General features: G+C 60.1%; 1 protein-coding gene across 1 annotated transcript in view; it reads right to left on the bottom strand.

Moving 5' to 3' along the window:
- Positions 1-658: 658 nt before the first annotated feature.
- The window catches only part of nyap1 (neuronal tyrosine phosphorylated phosphoinositide-3-kinase adaptor 1), a 30,996-nt gene continuing 11,449 nt past the window's right edge, over positions 659-20,205 (bottom strand). Inside the window, exons 2-7 of the mRNA XM_086177192.1 lie at positions 9,910-10,129; positions 4,995-5,365; positions 2,976-4,907; positions 2,645-2,887; positions 2,113-2,219; positions 659-1,516 (exon numbers count right to left, since the gene is read on the bottom strand). Of these exons, the coding sequence (XP_086033318.1) occupies positions 1,094-1,516; positions 2,113-2,219; positions 2,645-2,887; positions 2,976-4,907; positions 4,995-5,365; positions 9,910-10,097 (3,264 nt within the window). The 5' untranslated portion in view covers positions 10,098-10,129 and the 3' untranslated portion in view covers positions 659-1,093. The remainder of the gene's footprint in view (positions 1,517-2,112; positions 2,220-2,644; positions 2,888-2,975; positions 4,908-4,994; positions 5,366-9,909; positions 10,130-20,205) is intronic.

Below are 20,205 nucleotides of genomic sequence, written 5' to 3'. Positions count from 1 at the left end.
GAGCTTCCTCTCAGGGCCTTCCGGTTATTAGTGGGACTACGGGTGACGCGTGGACCGGCCGCGGCGGCTGACGAACTTCACTCCTTAGAAAAACAAGAGGACGCTTTATACAGGATATGCTACATCGTATGTGTCGATTACGCGTATGAAAACGGAAAGTTGCTACATCTCCAGTACGGCGGGACCAGGTGGTACCAGGTCGTCTATTTACAGGCCGTCCGGCGCCGTCCCGACGCCCTCCGCAGAGCGCGTCTTGTGCAGATTGTTCCGGCGTTCTGTCCCGGGCGGCCGTCCCTCCTCGCCGTCGGCGTCGGGAGGCCTTTGGCTCCGCCTACCTTTTGACCGGATCTGTCGCGCCGCCTCTTTTATTTTTTTTAAATACAACCACATGATATAATAGTGAAGATCTGCTGGATGTAAAAGTGGACATGATCATCTCTACACGTGTACATATATAGATACACATATATATATGTATGTATATATATATATATGTATCTTACAATACTGTATGTCTATTGTGACATGCAGAGAATGACGGTAAATATGTTCAAGTCTCAGATACGTACGTCGGCTCGTCGCCTCGAGCTCGGAGTCGCGCCGCTCCGGCCTCGGGAGCCGTATTGCTATAAAACTGCAGAAATGTTGAGAAAGTGAATAGATTTTTTTTTTACATTACAAATATTTTCAAACGGGTACGGTCGGTAGCTTCTCGCTCCTCGCCGAGTCCCGCCCGTCGGACGGCTCGCGGGATTCCCGAAGACTCGACGCCTCGAGGAGCGAGGAGGAACTTTTGGCGGCGCCCGACGAATCCCGGGCGTTCGGTAGAAAGAGTACGGCGGGCGGGAGGGTCGGCAACTAGAACCCGGCGGTGGGCGGAGGGGAAGCGGGCGGGTCCGAATCCAGAGGGCGAGGACGGAATGAGTTGGAGGCGGCGTGCGTCCCGGCCTTCCCTCGGAGCACGAGGCCGTCCGCGACTTCGGTTCCCTCCTCCGTCCCTCCACCTTTACCTTCCGGAAGCGTCCCGCCCCCCCCGGCCGTCCTCGGCGTGCCGCGCGGTCCTTCGGCGGTCCTTCGGCGCCGTCGTCCCGGGTCAGATGGCCGTGTCCCACACCACGGCCTGCGGCCTCTGGCAGGGCGGCGTGCCCGTCTTCCGGGGCTCAGGTGTCCGTCTCCAGCTGGGGAGGATGGGCATGCTGTCCTGCTTGCACAGGCTTTTGTCGGGACGCCTGTGGGCCTTGATCTCTTTGCAGAGGCAGCGTTTCCGCTCGATGACTTCCAGCAGCTTCCCGTCTCTCTGGGTCTGGGTCGCGGAGGGGGCGGCGCCCCCGCCGACAGCGGGCTGTCCCTGCGCCAGCTGGGCCAGCTGCTGGAACTGCAACTGCAGGTGGTGCTGTTGCTGGAGCTGCTGGAGCTGCTGCTTCAATTGCAACTGCTGCTGGTGGAGCTGGAGCTGCTGCTGCTGCCGGGACACGCCGGGGCTGCAGGGCGCCTGCGACGGGCCCAGGCCGTGCAGCTGGACACAAAGAACGCAAACGCAATCAGACACGGCGACGGATCCCGGAGAAACCGCCGCCCCGGGCCGCCCCCTGCCAGGGCCGCCCCGGGCCGCCCCGGGCCGCCCCAGGCCACCCCGGGCCGCCCCCCGCCCCGTGCAGTTCCCGTGCACGTCCAGCAGGATGCAGCACCGGCCCGTCTGGCAGGGGCGGAGGGAGGGTCGGCCAGACGCATGCAGACGCCTCTGCAGCACACTCCGACTGCGTCAGCGCTCGCTATGCAGCCAGAATACGCTTCAAAAAAACAACGGCGCCGCCGAAAGCCGCGTCTCTCGGCCCCGGAGCGCGGAGCGCCGCCTTCTCGCCGCCGATCGCTCGCGCTCACCGACCGGCGTCACGCACCGGCTCATGTTATCCTCCTTTTTTTCTTCCGGAGAGGCGGCCAGACCATTATTCTGCTCGGCGGGCGAATCTGCCGGCTATAAATAGACCTGCAGGAGCACCGATGAACGGGAGGGGAAGTCATACCGAGAGCCGTATTCATGCTCGCTCCGGACCGAGTTCATCCAGTCTATAGTCGTCAGGCCGGGCGCGATATATATTTAAAAATAGTCACCTGATTCAGGGCTTCTCGCGCCGGTAGGCTGCTCTGTCTCTGGACGTCTCCTCCGCCCACCTGTCTCACCCCGGCGGCGGACGAGGACCGGCCCAGACGCCCCACTTCTGCAAGGAAACAAACGTGACGGCGTGAACCAGAGCGTCCAAACACCACGTTTAGTTTCCGGTGCGTGTCCCATGTGCTCCCCACGTGTCACCTCATCGGACGCTCATGTGTGTGTGTGTGTGTTTGTGACAGATACTGCTCATTGTTTGCTGTTGTGTTAGGTAGCGGTGACTGTTTACATCCTGAAGTTCGGGCTGAATAGAACAAGGTTCTGGAAGCCGGCGGCGGCGGCGGCTCATCTGCGGCCGGCCAGTTTGTGAAGCCACGCCCTCTTCGGGTCGACGCCGGCGGAGATCGGCGCCTCCGTCTCCCGAGTCGGACCTCGGAGACCGGGGAGCGAGGAGGACGCCGGGAGGCTACCTGCAGTGCAGCAGGGAGTGTCGGGGCAGAGCGAGGCGTTAGTCGTGCAGAAGTGCTGGCTTACCTCCGTTGCGACAGGCAGGAAAGGTCTGGCAGGGCAGAGGCAGCCCCGCCCTGGGGAGGGCCCTGAACCCCGGCCCGCCGTCCGCGCCCGCCAGGGATTCGCTGTGACCCGTCGCCCGGCCGGCGGCGCCTCCGAAGTGGAGCGGCATGCTGGACGGGCCTCCCCGGAAGCCCCCGCCCGGCTCCTCCTTGTCCATCCTCAACAAGGCGTCGGCGCTGCCGTTCCACGCGCGGCCTTCGTCTTCTGAGACAAGACGGGACAGAGTTCTATCGGCTCGTGCCGAGGCGGGTGTCGGACAAACGTTCGGTCGTCGGAGACGGACGCCACTTACTCTCTGCCTCCCGGCTCCCGTGGCTGAAGGACAGTTTCCTCTGCATGGGCCAGTAAGAGCCCTCGTCCGCAGCCAGGCCGGCGCTGCTGTCCCAGGGCATGAAGCCCGCCTTCGACTGCAGGGACGCCGGCCCTCCGTTGCTCTTGGACGCCCCCTCGCCGGCGCCGGAGGGCTGCTGCAGGGACGGCGTTTGAGAGCTTCCCCTCAGGCTCTCGTAGGCCGGCGGCCTCCGGAAGCCTCCGGACGGGTACGTCCAGAGCAGCGGGCTGTCGGACGAGGGCGGCTTGTACGCCGGCAGGCCGTGAGGGGTGTGAGAGCGGAGGTGGGGTCGGGAATGAGGACGCTGGGACGAGGACAGCGGCGTCGGCGTCGAGCCGCTGCCGCCTTGAGACGTTTGGCCGCTAGAAGGAACGCTGTCCATTTGCAGAGAGTGCGGCCCTCCGTCCCGATCTCGGTCCCGGTCCCGGTCTCGATCCCTGTCCCTGTCCCGGTCCCTGTCCCGGTCTCTGTCCCGGTCTCTGTCCCGGTCCCTGTCTCGATCCCTGTCTCGGTCCCTGTCTCGGTCTCTGTCCTTATCTCGCTCTCTGTCTTTGTCCCTGCCCCGATCCCTATCCCGATCCCGATCCCGATCTCGGTCTCGGTCTCGGTCTCGGTCTCGGTCCCTGTCCCTGTCCCTGTCCCTGTCCCTGTCCCTGTCCCGGTCCCTGTCCCTGTCTCTGTCTCTGTCTCTGTCTCTGTCTCTGTCCCGGTCCCGGTCCCGGTCCCTGTCCTTGTCCCTGTCTCCCTTGTCTGCCTTCAAAAGGAAACTGACAGATTTCCCCTCCTTGCTGGTGGCCGAGGTCTGGGTCTGGACGGTGGTTTGGGTGCAGGTCTGGGAGCTGCTCTTGGTCGGGGCGGGAGAGTCCCCCCTCTCCGGCTTGCGATAGTGATGGTAGTGCGAGGGCCTGTGGTGCGGGTGGTGGTGGTGATGGGAGAAAGGGGAGGTGGACTTGGAGGAGGGAGGCAGGGGCGTGGAGTGGCTCCGGGCTCTCAGTCCGGGAGCCGGGCCCAGCTGGGAGTCCCTGCTGTGTTTGTCCTGCGGCGTCACGCCGCCTCCCGACGGCTCCTTGGAGCCCGACAGGGACGCCGGAGCGTTGGAGGACGAGGCGCCGGCTTGCGTGGCGGCGCCGGACGTCTGAGTCCCCATTTTGGAGGAGGCGGAACCCTTGTTCTGCACGCCGACCCCGCTGGAGGCGGCGGCCGGCTGGGGGAAGGCCAGCAGCGGGGGCCGGTGCTGCAGGAGGTTGGGGAAGGGGGCGGGGATCTTCGTGTTGGACTCGCATTCGGACTTACTCCCTTGCAGCAGATAGGGGGTCGGGGCCCGCGGGGTGTGGGGGCTGGTGGAGAGGACCTGGGGAACAGGGGTGGAGGAGGCGGAGGAGGGCAGGGGGGACGAGTGCGAGATGGACACGGCGGCTTTGGGTTTGGAGTAGGACGGCGACGAGGACGAGGGCCGCGGCAGCGAGGAGGAGCTGCTGGAGGAAGAGGGGGCGACGTGGAAGTGCTTGGAGCTTTTGGGTTTTTCGTGCTTGCCGGGCAGATGTCTGTGGGACTCGCGGTCCTCCTGCAGAGGGTACTTCATCTCCTCGTAGATGGCCTCGCTCTGGTCCGAGTCCGAGTCCGGCGTGGTGGCCACCGGGGTGACGGGGTGCGGCGTGGCGGTCTGGCTGTCCCTGGTGAACACCTGGCCCACCATCTCTATGTACACCGGCTCGTCCTCCCCGTCCCCGGTCTGGATCTGGGAGTCGGCCGACTGGAAGGGCAGCGACGTGGCGCAGGGAGGCACGCGTGGAGGCAGGGGGTCGAAGGACAGCTGGGTGCTGGGGCTCCTCTTGGGCTTCAGAGGAGGCACCTTTTTGCCGCCGACGTCCCCCGAGTCGGACTTCTTCATGGCTGCGGGAGAGAAAAGCGCAGGTCGCAAACACACAAAGACGGGGGTCGTTTTGACCGAGCCGACGCGCGGCCGGAGCGCCTCCTCACCGTTCTTCTTGTCCGAGTGTTTGGACTGCGAGTGGGCGGGCGGCGGGGGCGGCGGCGGCGTCTCCGGAGGTCCTCGGCTGTCGGCGGAGGAGGAGCTGAGGCGAGTGCTGGGGTGGCGCTTGGGTTTGGCCGGGGGGCAGCGCCCGCCGTGCTGAGACTGCGTGTCCGAGTAGTCGCCGTTCTCCAGGCCGGCGTCGCCGGCGCCCACGGCGTGGCAGGACTGCGAGCGCGGCGCCATGGCCGAGGCACAGGAGTGGGGGGACAGGTCCTGGGAGGCCGGCATGGTCATGAATCCCATCCGGAAGTGGCGGCGAAAGGAAGCCAAGTCTCTGACTTTGCCGACGGTCGCCGAGGGGTCGCTCTGGCCGGAGCTGCGTGGGGGAGAAACGGCGAGACGTTCAAAGACACCGGCGTTTCGGCGCCCGCGTGACCGACCGCCTCCTCCGTCGCGCTCTCTCGGCGGTGCGGGAGCGCCTCGGGGGGCTCCTCCTGCGGCGGGGGAAGCCCCCCGAGGCGCCTGCGTCTTTTACGCTCGCTTTCCATCTCGTTTCCTCCACATCTGCTTCCCCCTCAAACGCACTTAATTAGGAAATCAATTCCCATGTCAAAACAAAGTGCTCTTAGCGTACGCCGCGCCGCCGAAATTCACTTATTCTTTTATCCTCAACCCACATCTGTAGTCCGCTCTTATCCGTTGCCATGGGAACGGTGGCGACCGTAGCATATTTTCGACGGCTTCGCCTCTGAAACCGTGAAGTCGTCAATGACACAAATTCCCCCAAAACAACAAAGCGGGGGGGAAACAAATCCGGATTATTGTTGTGCTTGTTTGCGGCGTTTCAGCCGCCGCCGCCGCCGCTCCCGCAGTGAACCCCGGCTGCGACCGCCCGCAAGCCTCGAGGAGGACGTCGCCGGTCTGACAGAGCGAGTGCCGAGATGGGGTCGGGTCCGGCCCGAGGTCAAATGTCTGAGCGTTCGGGTCGAGCGGATTCCACCGAATGCCCGCGCGGGGGCCGCCGATGAGCCGGGACGACGCCCTTCGGACGCTCGCCGTCACCACGGCGGCCCGCGCCGTGACCCTTGCGGCGCCTGGACGTCGGCTCTGGATCGGCGGCGGCCGCGGGATCTGCCGCAGGACGACGGCGCGGCTTCCTCGCACTCGGGCGGAGACGGGGCGCATCTGGCTAACCACAGCTGTTTCCGCACATCCAGGGCCGCCAGTGCGTCCTGTGCAATTAAACACACAACCGCGGTCACACGGATCGGCGGCGAGGCTGATATTTATTTGTGCGCGTCGCGTAGCGACACGGCATTTCTCCCGCCGAGCTTCTGCCCTTGAATCATGGCGGAGATGTTCTTGTGACTCCTCGCATTCGACATAGATTCTGCGGGGCCAAATTTAGCCCAGAACAGGAGCCGGGCCGCTCCTCCGGCCCGCCTGAACTGCTCCCTTCTTTCATGTCATTCATTTATCGACGTAATTCCTCCTCAGAAGGCAGAAGGAACCGACGACGTCCCGGAGCACAAACGCTCTCGGAGGCGACGTGAGCCGGGTTTTCTCCGGAGTCGCCGTCAGCAGGAAACCCTTCCAGGCCGCGGCCGGGCGCTTCCAAGCGAATGTGTCGGGTCAGGAGACCCGGAGCCGTCGGTCGACATCCGAGGCGTCGGCGGGGAGGCTTGATTTTCCAATCGCGGAGCCACAAAAACCAAACGGTTCGGCCCAAATGTTTCCCGTCCACGTCCGAATGACGTTTATTTGCCGACACCGAGACTCGCCGCTCGGCCGCAGGAACGATACGGAAACCGGCTCCGGGGTGGAAAGACCTCCGTCTCCATGGAGACAAGGAAACGCAACACCTTGTAACCCTTGTGTGCCCAATAAGGTTGCACTCAGTTGCCTTGCGCAGATGGATCCGCCGTCAAAACAATGGCTGCCTACAGAGTACTACTCCCAGTCCCGACTACTCCCAAGTACTCATGAGTACTCCAGACTCCTCCAGAGTACTTGGGCTGGAACGGCTCCCGGTCCACAACCTCATGGGATGCACCCTCCTCGGAGTTTAGTCGCTGCAAGCAGTAACTCCGTGCAAACACTCGGTCGACGTTTACTCTCAAGGCACTTCCCACGTCTGTAACGGTGCTCGGACATGAAGCGCCTCTGCGCATCAAAATCACAGCGCCACCCGCTGCCCCGGCATGTGCACTGCAGGGAGGCCCACCAGCAGACTCGGGAGGGGTGAAAGTTTGGGCAGCTGACATGTTAGCCTGATGCTACGGACTGCGTGCGACATTATGGGATGTGATCGACGTGGTTTCACAGCTGATTCTCCGCCTGTCACCGGAAGGTCAACGAGGAGAGGTGGTGATCTGATCTCCTCGCGTCGTGATTGACGTTTTATGTGTTGCCGCTTCAGCGACGGACACCTTTATCTCCCGGTTACGAGCGTGTCCCGGACGCCCCCCGAGGCGCCGCCCGGCGCACATTGAATTCTTTCTGTCGGCGTGAAACCGGAGTCGCACGAGGCATCGACCTTAAGTTCTCCGCGTTTCACCGACGAGACAAGGCCTCCTTTCTCCTCGCACTTCCCCGCCGAGCCGCAGTGACAGCGCTCTCTGTTCGCAGCCCGAACGGGACGACCTCAAATAGCCGGCATCCTCCCGGGGCGCTCCGAGCCATGTGACGCGAGCGGGCTCGGACCGGCGCCGCGTTTGACCCGGAGGCCCGTTCTTCTGCGGGTTCCGCTCGCTTCAATGTTGCCGTTATCACTTCGAAACACAAGCGTGCACCTCATGCGACGTTCTAACACTGAAGCCACGAGGGATCTTCGGGGAGAGCAGCGCCGAAACATGTCTGACCTTCTGCAACGCACACCCGATTGGTGGCGGGACCTCAAACACGAGGTCAGGCCACAAAAGTACGAGCGAAGGTGGGCCTACAGGTGTGGGGTCTCCATGGTCTCCCTCGTGTCTTCGTGGGGTTCCTCGGGGTTCTCCGGGTTCCTCCCGCAGTCCAAACACATGCAGGAGCTTCACCGGAGGCGGTGGATCGTCTAGACAAGGTGAAGGTTGTATGTCTCAACAGTAAGTCTTCCCCACAACTGTCCTCATTGCTTGGAGAACTCTGTCTCCTGCTCATGTTGGACACCTTTTTCCCACTCAGTGTTTCCACATCCTCTCCAAAAGTAGGAATGGCGACGGCTCACGTCCTGCTCCTCACCTCCCGCCGTCCCGCCCGTCGGCCTACATCTCCAAGCCTCTTTGGCGACGCCGGGGTTTTGGTGCGGCGGCGCCTCTTCTTGCCGCTGCAGCCGGAGACAGCTCTGGGACGCCGCTCTGGGACGCCGCTCTGTGAAGGTGACGCCGCTCTGTGAAGGTGACGCCGCTCCGATGGGCGCTTTATATTTCCGCCGGTAAACAAGTTTTGTACGCCGGTAAACCGTGTTTATGAACTGTTTGTGACCTGGTTTCGGTCGTTTCTTGCTAAAAACGCTGCTTCCGTGCTCCCGAGTTGCACTGCCGTGCCAAAACTTCCGGAAGAGGTAGCACGGGTTCATCAGAGCAGTGTTTTCACTGCCGTCTAATCCGGGATGAGCAGGATTAGCGCTCCCTGCCCAACTTCCCGTCACGACAACACGTGGGAGCGTGTCGGATCCGTGGTCACGGGTCGGGGGGGACGGGGACCCGCACCTCGGCCGCCGCCAGCTTTTCCCAGAATATGGAGTGGCTCGCAAATGTTTAAATGATCGATCGCGGCTTTTAATGTGTGACTATGTGATGGGTCTCCTCAGATGCCTGGAGGTCCCTGGACCTTCTCAGCAAGCGCTCGCCTCACACCTGGAGTCACACAAACGCAGGACCCAATGCCATCGCGGGGGTTTTCACCCGCGAACAGCATTCCCATCGGCCTCTCCCGCTCCTGTCCGACCAACCGGAGCGCTAGTAATCCAATTACTCCGCATGGATCCGCGCTCCTCCTCCGGAGCGCCCGACAAGCCGACCTCCTCCGTCCACTCGCTCAGCACGGAGGTTTACTCTTCTTCTCCACACATCTCGGCATCGTCACCACATCTTTTAAGGGATGCGCGTGCGCATGAGATCTCCTCCCACGTGTGAGCAACCAACGAACCCAACCTCAACACCAACATCTGGGACCTGTGAGGAGGACAAACCCTGAAGGAGACCACGGTGGTGTTCGCAAAGCGGTGGGGAAGCAAAGCGGAGGGTCGGCCGCCTCGCCGCCGGAGCCGCAGCGTGAACGAGTGAATGAACGGCGGCGTGCTTGGAAACGCCGAGTGAGCGAGAGGGTGAACGCCTGCGTGCCTCCATCCGATGGATCCAGGGTGAGCCCCGCCTCTTACTGCGATAGGCCCCGCCCCCCACGACCCCGCTGCCAGGACAAGCGCTGGAGATGATGAACGAACGAATAGACCTTCAGTCCAGCACCAGTGAGGCCACATGGAGGTCGCTCCGGCAGACCTCTGCAGGTCCCACACCCAGATGATCCCCAGGGTTCGGTCCGCTCGACGTGAGCTTCAAACGCCGCGTCTTCGCCGCAGTAAACGCTCGAGCGAGGGACCGTACGCCGACCACGACCCAAAGCGTGGAGAAGAAGAGCGGCTTCATCTCGACCCGGAGATTGGCGAGAGCCGTCACGTGTCCTTCAAGGAGCTCCGGCGGCGTTCAGATGAAGACACGAGTCCTGGAGGAAAGCGAAGTGAAAACGATCCCGCCCATCCGGAGACGAAGGCCGACCCCTGACATTTGGGCTGACATTATCACGGTGCATCTCATTAGCATAGCATATGAAGATCATTACCGGCCGCGGCTGCGCGGACACGCCGCGGATGTTCAGGGCTGACTTTGCGACAAGATGCCGGCACTTAAGTTTAGCAGAAGACCTTCTGCCGCGGCTCACCTTTTCTTGCCGCCGTCTTGGTCCCTCTGCCTCCAGTCCAAACGGCTCCTCCGGTACAGCAGGTTCATGTCGCCGCGGGGTTGCTCCTCCTCGCAGCCAATCACAGCGCAGTGCAGCCGCTTGCTCCGCCTCTCTATGTCACGCAGGAAATGCTCGACTGCCACATCCTGGGCGGAGCCAGAGCTCATGGTACAGGGGTGGAGACCCGGGGCGGGGGGGCCTGGACGGGAGCGAGGACAAGGAGACGGATCAACACACTTGAAGCCTAAACACGTCGGACCGGACCTCGGGCGGAACCGGAGGCGGATCCGGCATCCCATAATGTCTGTTCGTCACGCTTCCGAGACGGCGGTCGTCGACGCCAACCGATGTCAGACGTCTCTACGGACCCTGAACCAACAAATACGTTGATATCGGGAAACCCGGCGTCGAAAATGGTCTGCCTCCGTAGATCCGGGCGTTCCCAGGCGTCTCCGACTGGAAAGCAGGGGAAAGTCTGCGGTCGAGGCGGCTCTCTGGCCTGCAGATGCAGTAACGGGAGCTAACGGGAGCTAACGGGAGCTAACGGGAGCTAACGGGAGCTAACGGGGGGTGCGCTCTTGTTTACCTCTGGCGCATCACATGCAAACTATTTATACTTGCATTATGAATATGTGAGTAAGCAGAGTGTTCGCGGCGGCCGCAGGCCTGGGGCCGCCGCGCTGCCTAATGTGGGATGTCATATGTGGTGCGTGCACGGCTCCATGCTCACGCTCGCCCTGCCAGAAGCCCGGCCTGTTGCGGGGCAGACATCCCGGGCTCCGGCGGCGAACGCGTCGCCCTGCCGCGCCATTGGCTGAGGAAAGCGCAGCTGTCAGCTGATGCGTGTTTCCAGTGATTTTCCATCATGGACGGAAACAGGAGACTCTGTGTTTTGGACGCCTCGGGCGCCGGGACGCCGGCTTCGGGAGGTCTGACCCTCCGTCTATCCGGCCTTCCATCTACGAAACGCAAACTCAGTCTCAATGTGCTTCAATGACGTGAACCCGATTCGGCGTCTCAAAACATCGCATTTGAGGACGCTGAGCTTCTGTGAAACATTCATTCGTTCTCGCTCATCCTGAGGGCGGCGGACGGCCGGAGCCTCCCGGGCCCTCACAGGGCCACGGAGAGACACCGGCTGGACACCAGGACGAGGCAGGGTCTCCTTGAACCTGCACCATGTGACCGGACTGAGGGAGGAACCCGGAGGAACCCGGAGGAACCTGGAGGAACCTGGAGGAACCTGGAGGAACCCCATGCAGACACAGGGAGAACACAGAGACTCCACACAGAAAGGCCTCCCGTGGGAATCCAACCGGGGACCTTGTTGCGGCGAGGGGGCGGGGCTAACTTCCCCTCCCGCAGAGTTCAGGGCTGTACGGCGGCGGCGGCCCCCGACTCCGGCTGAGGAGACGAGGGTCCGGAAGCGTCCGATATCTCCAAACATCGGAGCTTCTCCCTCCATTCTGCAAGGTTTGGCGGCGGCGTGTGACTGTGCTGTCGGAGCCCACTGGGTCATCCAGTGTCTCGGCGTGGCCACTGCTATTCCTGTATCGCACCGCCGCCGCCGCCGCCATGCTTGCTGACTCAATGCTAATTAGGTTAGGGAGCTGCGGGGGGGTGGGAGGGGCTTTGGGAAGCAGGATCTGTGATTGGGGGTTTCTGGGATGTGGCCGCTGAGCCAGCGGCCTCGCCGCAGGCTGAGGAGCAGAAAACACCCGCACCTCGCGCCGCTTTCACACAAAACGTAAAATGCCGTCACCCGCGATCTTCAACCGACCCCGGGCTTTTCGGCGAGCCGTTCCCGGGGCGACGGCGGCTCGAGCCGCGCTCTCGTGCCTCGTGCACCGGAACCGGGAGGCAGACGGAGCTGTGATTCACGTGACGCCATCTGCATGCGGCGACCCAAACCACTCATTCATGCACATAAGCAAACACAGCTCTCATCCACCACACACCCGCTAAACACACACACACACACACACACACACATGCATGCTGGCCGTGTAGCAGCAGGTGCAAACGTTGAATGTTGGTTGAGGATGAGGAGGAATGGAAATGCAGCAAGGATGCAGGACAGATGAGCAGAGCTGACCAGGAGGCTCCAGCATGAAGAGGAGGACCTTCACCGGCCCTCTGTGGAGCCACAGCTTCTTGTCATTCATTCATTCATTCATTCATTCATTCATCGTCCACGGCCCGCCCGCTCCAGCTCACAGATCAGAACAATACTCGATGAATGGGTGTGAATCCATCTCATCTGTATATTCATGTTCTCCCCCTGCGGTCCCCGTCGGCCCCGGAGCGCTGCGGCGGGTTGACCCCGCGGCCGGACCGGAAACCGGCGGCGCCAGACGCGGCGCTGCGGCTCAGTCTGGAGGGGGAGGAGGAGGAGGAGGAGGAAAAGGAGGAGGAGGAGGAGGAGGAGGAGGCAGGGAGGCGGGGAGGATGCAGCAAACATTGGGGAGAAGACCGGGCGGCTTAAGACGCACTGCCGGGGAAGAGAGAGAAGCGGGAGGCCCGGGGGGGGGGACGGGCGGGGGGGGGACGGGGGGGCAGGGGAAAGCCAATAAATCCGCAGCCGTCGAGGGATCGACGGGGACGAAGATAAACACGGCCGGGGGCAAAGAAGAGCCGTCCGGAGGGCGGAGGAGAAGCCGGAGGAAGAAGAAGCAAATGGAGGAAGAGATGATGGAGGGAAGAAAGAGCGCAGTGAGCGGCGGGCAGCCCGCGAGGAGGGGGAGGGAGGCGGAACCAGCCTCTCACACTGGTCGCTGTGTGTGTGGTCTCCTAGCAACACTGTCGGCCGCGCATCTCTGCCGAGCCCGCGCACGCGCGCCGTCCTCATCGCGCGCGACCGTCCCGGGGTTCGACTCGGCCGCCGCTTCATCCGCGTCCGGTCCTCCCGCCGTGCATCTCTGACCGGCCGGACGGAGGTTCGCCTCCCGCATCCTCCGCAAACCGGGGGAGAGCATCTGTAACCGATGGCAACCGCGCAACCCCGCACGCCGCCGCGCGTCCCGGCGATGATTCGCCGGTTCTCGGCCGGACAAACGTTCACGCCGCCCTTCATCTCCAGGAACGGAACCTTCTCGCCATCAAAGCGACATCACGGACTGATTCCCGCCGCCGCAGGACGCCGTGCAGCGTCTCTGCGCGGGAGACCAGATGAATCGGTTGATTCCTGGACCAGCATCTTCTCCTCCGCTGGGCTTCTCCCTCAGGCTCCCGCAGACGATCCCTGCCTCCATCTAACCTCCCGTCCTCCTCCCTCCGGCCGTCAACCTCCTCTCTGGTCCTCCTCCGACCTCAGCTTCCTCCCACCCAGATCTTCTCCATCCCTCCTCTGTCCGTGGCCGAACCATCTCGCTGGGATTTCACTCCAGAGCATCTACCAGGCGCCGTCCCTCTGACGGACCTCTTCCCGATCCGTCCTCCTCGCTCCCAAAGAGGAACCTCCACATCTCCACCTCTGCGGCCTCCTGTCTTCTCCTCAGGGTCTCCAAACCAGGCAGCATGGCTGCTCTTCACCTCCATCTCCTCCACCTTTCCTGTCGTTCTGGAGAATACTTCTGTTCCAACCTGCTGGCAGTCCTTCCTCCACCTCTTCTCCACCCTCTCCACCACTCTAGACCTTTGACCATCAGTACTTGAAATCCTCCACCACCTTCACCTCCACCACCTTCACCTCCACCACCTTCACCTCCACCACCTTCACCTCCACCACCTTCACCTCCGCCACCTTCACCTCCACCCCCAGAGCCTCGCCGTTCCTCTCGGGTTCCTCTCATTCACAAGCGTGCATTCTGTCTTGCCGTGACCACGTAGCTCCACCTCTCTAGATGTTCCTCCACCTGCTCCCTGATCTCGCCGCATGTCACAGTGTCATCTGCAAACATCACGCTCCATGGCGTTTCCTCCTCCTCCTCCTGTCCGTCAGCGCCGCCGAACAAGTCGTGCACGGACACAAACAACACCAAGAAGCAAAAACAGGCGCTCTGGTTCCTGATGTTGCTGACGGCCATTTTCTCATCATCTAGCAGCTCAGATCATCTGCTGCTTGCGGCCACTGGTTTTCCTCCAGCGAGCCTCCTCATTGCCCTCACTGGTGTTCTGCCGCGAGCGCCCGGTCGCCGGCGAACGCGCCTCGAGCCGTCCGGCCAGCACGGAGAACAGGATTCCCGCGGCGCCGCCGGAGTGGCGTGACTGGACGCGTGATTTCATCCCCGTTAAACGCTCGTCAAAGACGGAGCCGCCTTCCATAAACGTGTTGACCGTTACTCTTCGCTCATTACGCTCGCAGATTTACTGCCTCCTGACCTTTACGCGCCGTGCTTTTGGACGGCCGTGTTCTCGCGTCGAGATATCCGGCTAATTCCGGACCCGACGCTCGGTAACGATGGTGTTTATGGGATGCCACGTCCAATGACGTTTGTAAATGGATGTCATCAGTAACCTGGTATGATGCTTTGGTTTACGAGCCGCGCAATAAAAGAAGAAAAGCGAAACAATGCGGGGGGAAACTGGCACGGGGCCGTCGGGACGAAGCAACGCGCTGACTCACTTTTTATGTCTGAATGACATCTTGGCATCTTTAAACGTGGGTCCGGAGACACCGGGCGGCCGCCGGGCTCAGGTTACGCAGTAAAAGCCGGCGCCGAGTCCAGCTGGTCGGCCGATCGGGTCTCCGGTGAGCGTCCGCAGGAAGGAGCGCCGCGGCTCCGGGAACACGGACCGGGGGAACCGAGGGAGCGTGGCCACCTGGACACGGAGAGCTGAGCCCACCTCAGAACCGGGTCGTCAAAAGACGGGAAAACGCTGCAACACCTCACTTTGCTTTGGACCGGGCCTTTTACGGTCTCTGTGCTAAGCTAAGCTAAGCCAAGCTAAGCTAGGCTGAGCCGATGCTCGGCGTGCGGTTGTTTCTTCTTCCGGTCTCGATCCGGTTTGCGTGAGGAGGATCGACCGGTTAAAACTTGTGAAACGTTCTGGCCGTCCGGTTCAGGTCCGGCCCCGCTGAGGACCGGAGGCTCCCAATCATCCCCTGCGATCTCCCGGATCAGGACCCGCTCCGTCTGACAAGAACCAGACCCGGCGCCCGGCGGCCCGAGGGCCGCAAACCCGTTCCGGTTGCACTTTGAGATCCGTCTGGTCCAACAGAAAGGTTACGGTGCGCCGCGCCCGTTAACATTTACCGCAACGGTCCGGACGAGGGCGAGCCGGTCCGACGTGACGCCCGACCTTTCCTGCGCCTTCATCATCATTACAGTGAGGAGGATAAGGATCCACGAGCCTCCGCCGTGCACCGCCAGACGCCGTTTACAGCCTTTGACGTCTGTGTTCGCCGGCCTCGACCCTTTTTAATTCAAATATAGATAAAGACCGAGGACGCGGCTCATTGCGGCATGAGGAGGAGGAAGAGCCTCTTCTTTAAAATGTAAATATAAGATCCTCTGCAGGAGGAGGTGACGGAGAAGGTGCGGCGGCGCCGGCCGGCCACCTCTGCTGCTGATGCGTTGCAGGGTGGAGCGGCGTGGAGCCCCGGGCGCCATTTATCCGGAGTTTACTTCTGAGCGTCTCCACCAAGAGGAGCCTGGAGTTGGTGGAGACGCCTGGGGTCGGTCGGTCCCGTCCGTCCCGTCTCTCAAATAAGAGGGAATTACTTCCCTATCGCTTTCCGGTAAGAATACCGTCATGACGCTACGCTACGTCCCCCGCTGTTTCCTTCCCTCTCAAAATGAGGTTAAAGTCTGGGCGCCGGCAGCGACGCGCATCGTGTTTTCAGATCTACATCCCTTCCAGATAGATGTCCTTCATAAAATGTTTATTTCACACTTTCAGACTGTTGATCCGTCTTCTGGTCGTAAGCGTTACGACTGGAGCTTTCTCTTCTTTCTCTTTCTTCTGCAGCGTCTTTGTCTCTCCCAAGGATTGCTCTCTTCAACGAGATGCGCCTCAAGTTTCCAGGAACACACAGCGGCTCGAACGGCACTCCGAGGTGCCGAGACGTCGCCGTTTGATCACCAGAGGAAATCCACTGCGAGTAAAGAAGCGGCGAGGAATAAGCTAGAAATCAAGAGGAATCGCCTTCAAATTTGCAAATATAAAGAGCAGCACCTCATGAGATGATGGAGGGAGTTGTGGGGAAAGAATTACCAAATCATCTGTGAGAAATTTGGTAGAAATAAAGTAGCTGGAATTGTGGCGGCGATAAATGACTTTATCCAAACATGCTTGACTTTTCAAAGACACTCGCGTTTCCTGAGATAATATCTGCTAACACTAGGGGGCGCTGTTGCGAGAGCCGTGTTCACGGTCGGCTAGGAAGGAATAAACACGACGCCGCGCCATTTTGGATGACATACAAAACTATATAAACAGACGAAACAATCCGCTTTTGAGTGATCGCCTCGTCGACCCATGTGTGTAAGAAAGCGCCAGCAGCCGAGCGTTTGGCAAGCATCGTCTTCAACGCTAACGCCGAAGTGAACGTGTCGCTTTGCATTGCCGTCTTGACGACGACCAAGAGGTGGCGTTCACCTTTTTACCCTTAAAAGGCTGGAATGCCCACGGAGAAAATGGACAGACACATATTTGTGTGTTTCGTCGCTGTTTTATCCGCACAATCATGTACCGGTGATACGGCGTCGATGTCGAATCGGCGTCCTGATGCCGGAAGCTAACGTAGCTTTCATCCGGCTTAACTCTAAAATCATAAAGCTTTTTTAACTAGAATGTAATCGTCACGGTCGTCATGACCTTAGAGTGGCGGACGGCGGTCATTTCAATATGAATGCTACATCGCAGAATCGGTGCGCAGCCGGAGCTGGTTGCACACAAGCTAGCGCATCTGTTCCTCCCTCCTGCACAGGTCTGTCAGGTACGCTGTGAAGGAGTAAATACCAAGTGTCCACACTGCGTAGCTTTTAAATGATCATATAGTCAATTCAAGTGTGAAGTAAGCGGTGAAAAGCGAGTGTTTTGTTGTTGTGCTAAGCTAGCGAGTGTCGTCTCCAACGGGAACCCAACAGTTAGCCTGGAGCGAAGGCGTCTACTGGGGAGATCGCAAAGTGCTATTTTCTTATGTAGCCAGACTTTATTCATGTGCCGGGAAAGGAGAGAACACACGACGTCCTCTTTGGCCTAAACATGCCTCTTCAACCCACTGCCCGGTTTCCGTTGTTGCTACGTGTTTACGTCGCTATCGATCTGCGGATCGCGCGGCGAACCGCGGTACGACGGCAGCACCGTAACAGCGCCTCTATTTGTGCAACTCGGCGTCAGAAACTCACTCTTACTTGCTGATGTTTTGGTTGTTGTGGGGTTTCTGGTTCATCATTTACATTGTTAAAGAAGCGTTTTTCGCGTCTTCTTTTAAAGGATTGTCTAATACAGAAGATGATTGATTTTTCCAGGCAGGAACGCTGCGAGATGTTGTCTAGGATAGAATAAAATAGAACAGCCTTTTATTGTCATTGCGTTTCAAAAACACAACAAAACTGTAAAGCTGACTGATTAGATGACTTGCAAACAAAAATTGTAGATGGTCTTTATATTTGGTATGAATGTGTGGCATTAAGCTGTCTTTATTTCCTCATAAATACCATTAACAGCCGCCACGACTAGGAATTCCCGTCAGCCGCGATCTATAACCTCCGCAGCGTCTCAAAGCCGCGAGCGCCGTTCAACCGTCAGAACCCGGAAGCCGTGGGTCGAACCCGCTGAACCGGGTCTCCCCGGCGCCCCGAGACGCTCCCGGCGTCGGGTCGGAGCCCCGAGAGCAGCCGGCCTCCGTCAAATCACAGGAAAGGCGACCGAGATGGAAAGAACGGCGTCCTCAAATGCGTCACGTAAGAGCGTACTATTTTCCTGAACTCACTTTCACCCGTCAGCGTAACTTATAATTCTGGTAAATCTCACCCTCCGTGATCCCCGGTGGAAAGAAACGCTGATTTTGAAGTATTTTTTTTCTGTTAAGTGAAAAAGCGAAGTCAATAGAAAGCCCCGTCTCCTCCGAGCCGCTCGCAATGACATCAGCCGAGGACGGTTTGGAGCCTTTTCATCCCTCGTGACCACATTCTCCACAGCCCTCGATATGAAATCAACGCTTCGTTGTAATATAATCTGTCGGGTCTCGCTTCCCGATCCAAATTCCGTGTAACGGCTGACTCGACAACCGCCGCTCGCGAACGGCGAAAACCCGACCGGGTTCTGGTCCGCGAGGTCTTTAAAACATCAGGGCTTCTTGGAAGCGACCTATGACACGACCTCCTTCCTTCCCGCTCCGCCTCCCGGCGGGACGAGGACACGCCGTCGGCCCCCTTCGGTTTCGGCCTCCCGGTTTGTTCGGGAATGGATTTGAGCGCTTACCTCTGAGCCCCGGTGGCCTTCCTCCCAGCTTCGGCCCTGCTTTCCGAGCCCCCTCCCAGCTTTCAGGGCCTCGGACGGAGTCTCCGGAGCGTCCCGGAGACTTTGAGGGCTGGAAGGGGCTGGGATTTGGCAGCCGGAGCCGGAGCTCCTCTTCTAAGTCCCTTCTTAAGACCTTCTTTTATCTGAGCGCTCCCTTCAGGGTTTTATCCCACTCTTCGTTTCCTTCGCGTCGCTTTTTATTCCCTCTCGGAACACTTAGTTCAAACTCCGATTCCTCCGACGCAAGCCGAACCCTTTTAACTTAACAATGTGTTTTTACCTGTTTCAAATTTACGTCGCCGAGCATTTTGTAACCGCCGCTTTGAACAATATTATATTATTCCATTTTCTGGCATGCCGAGCCTCTTTGGCATGTACGTGAAGTCTGTCTGTTGTAAGATTCTTCGGAAAATCGCCTCGGCGCAGGATTCGGCATTTCCACCTTTATGTGAGGCTCCTCAATAAAAACGTGCCCGAGCTGCGCTTTGTGCGCGGCCGTCGTGCGGCGAAAGCCCCACAATATTGCATCGTGCGGTGAAACGCCCGTGGCCGAAGAGAATGGACAGGAGGAGGAGGAAGATACAGAGGCCGACGCTTCGCTCGCGGCCGGCGATGGAAGGCGTGCGGAGGAATGTAGCCGAACGTTTCTCTGACCTCTTTTCTCTTCGCTGTTTCGGGCACCGAATGAAAAGAGAAGCCGCGGTAAATACAGACGAGCGATAAACGGAGGGAAAGGCATCACGCCGAAGCTGCTCGGGCTAAAAGACCCCGAGCCCACGGGTGCTCGGGGTCGGCGGCCGCTGATGTCGTGGCTGCGGGGGGGTCGAGGGGGTCGAGGGGGTCGAGGGGGTCGAGGGGGTCGAGGGGGTCGAGGGGGTCGGGGGGGTCAGGATGGGACCGTGTGCTTAGCCATCAAGGAAGCAAGGAGTTACCCCCACTTTAGTTTTGGAAATATCTTCCAGAATCCTCGCAGTGATCTGGTGTTTCCTGCTCTATTTAGGGAAGTTCTTCCTTCCTTTATTTGGCCTCCATGCTAGTTTTGCACCTGGTGCACGAGCACCAGGTAGTATCCTGCTCACCTCTCGCCGTCGGAGGGTTCTTGCCGCTTCTCGGCCGGATGAGTCGAACAGGCGAATGTTTGTCGAGCTATATTTGGCTTTAGACGGTTCATAAGGACACTTATTCAGCTTTTTCATTTATTTATCGAAAATTGTCTTTCTGGTAATTCACCACTGAGTTCACAACAACCTGTTTTGTTGTTTTAATGCAAACAACAACGAGACGATCCAAGGTCAAGATACGTGGCGTTAAATATGAATGCACGGACGCCCCGGACACGCCGGTCCTCCCAACCTCAGTGTTGTACAAACGGAACAACCGTTCAATTTTTCATGGACTGCAACCAGAAATATCCTACAAAAAGCTTCCCCCCCCCGCCGCCGCCGCCGCCCCCCCGCCCCCCCGCCCCCCCGCCCCGAGCCCCGAGCCTCGAGGACATGGACGCGAGCCACGGAAATGTTTCCCCAACCGTCCCGGTGACAAATTCACCTATTTTTATCCCTGTGTGAAGAAGTAAATATCTGCGTGGTGCGTTTACAGCCGCACGTCCGGGGTGTGAACCTCCTCCCGGAAAACACACCTCGTCCTGGACGTTTACATGGCGAGTGCGGGAGCGGCGGCCGGCGCCGACCCGGCGCCAGGCCTCTCACCTCGGCCGCCCTTGGCTTCACCATCTTCTGCCGGAATCTGCAGAAACCAAGGTGACTCGCTGCACTTTGCACACATGAGCGGGGAAACGCCGGCGCTCCCAGAAAAGCTCCGCGCTCGGCTCGGCTCGGCTCGGCTCGGCTCGGCTCGGCTCGGCTC

This window comes from Fistularia commersonii, chromosome 29 (genome assembly GCF_037954325.1).
Source record: "Fistularia commersonii isolate RoL2024-O1a breed Wild chromosome 29, RoL_Fcom_v1.0, whole genome shotgun sequence".
Classification (NCBI taxonomy): domain Eukaryota; kingdom Metazoa; phylum Chordata; class Actinopteri; order Syngnathiformes; family Fistulariidae; genus Fistularia; species Fistularia commersonii.
Note: the sequence above shows the minus strand (reverse complement) of the source record. Positions and strands in the feature narration are given on the sequence as shown.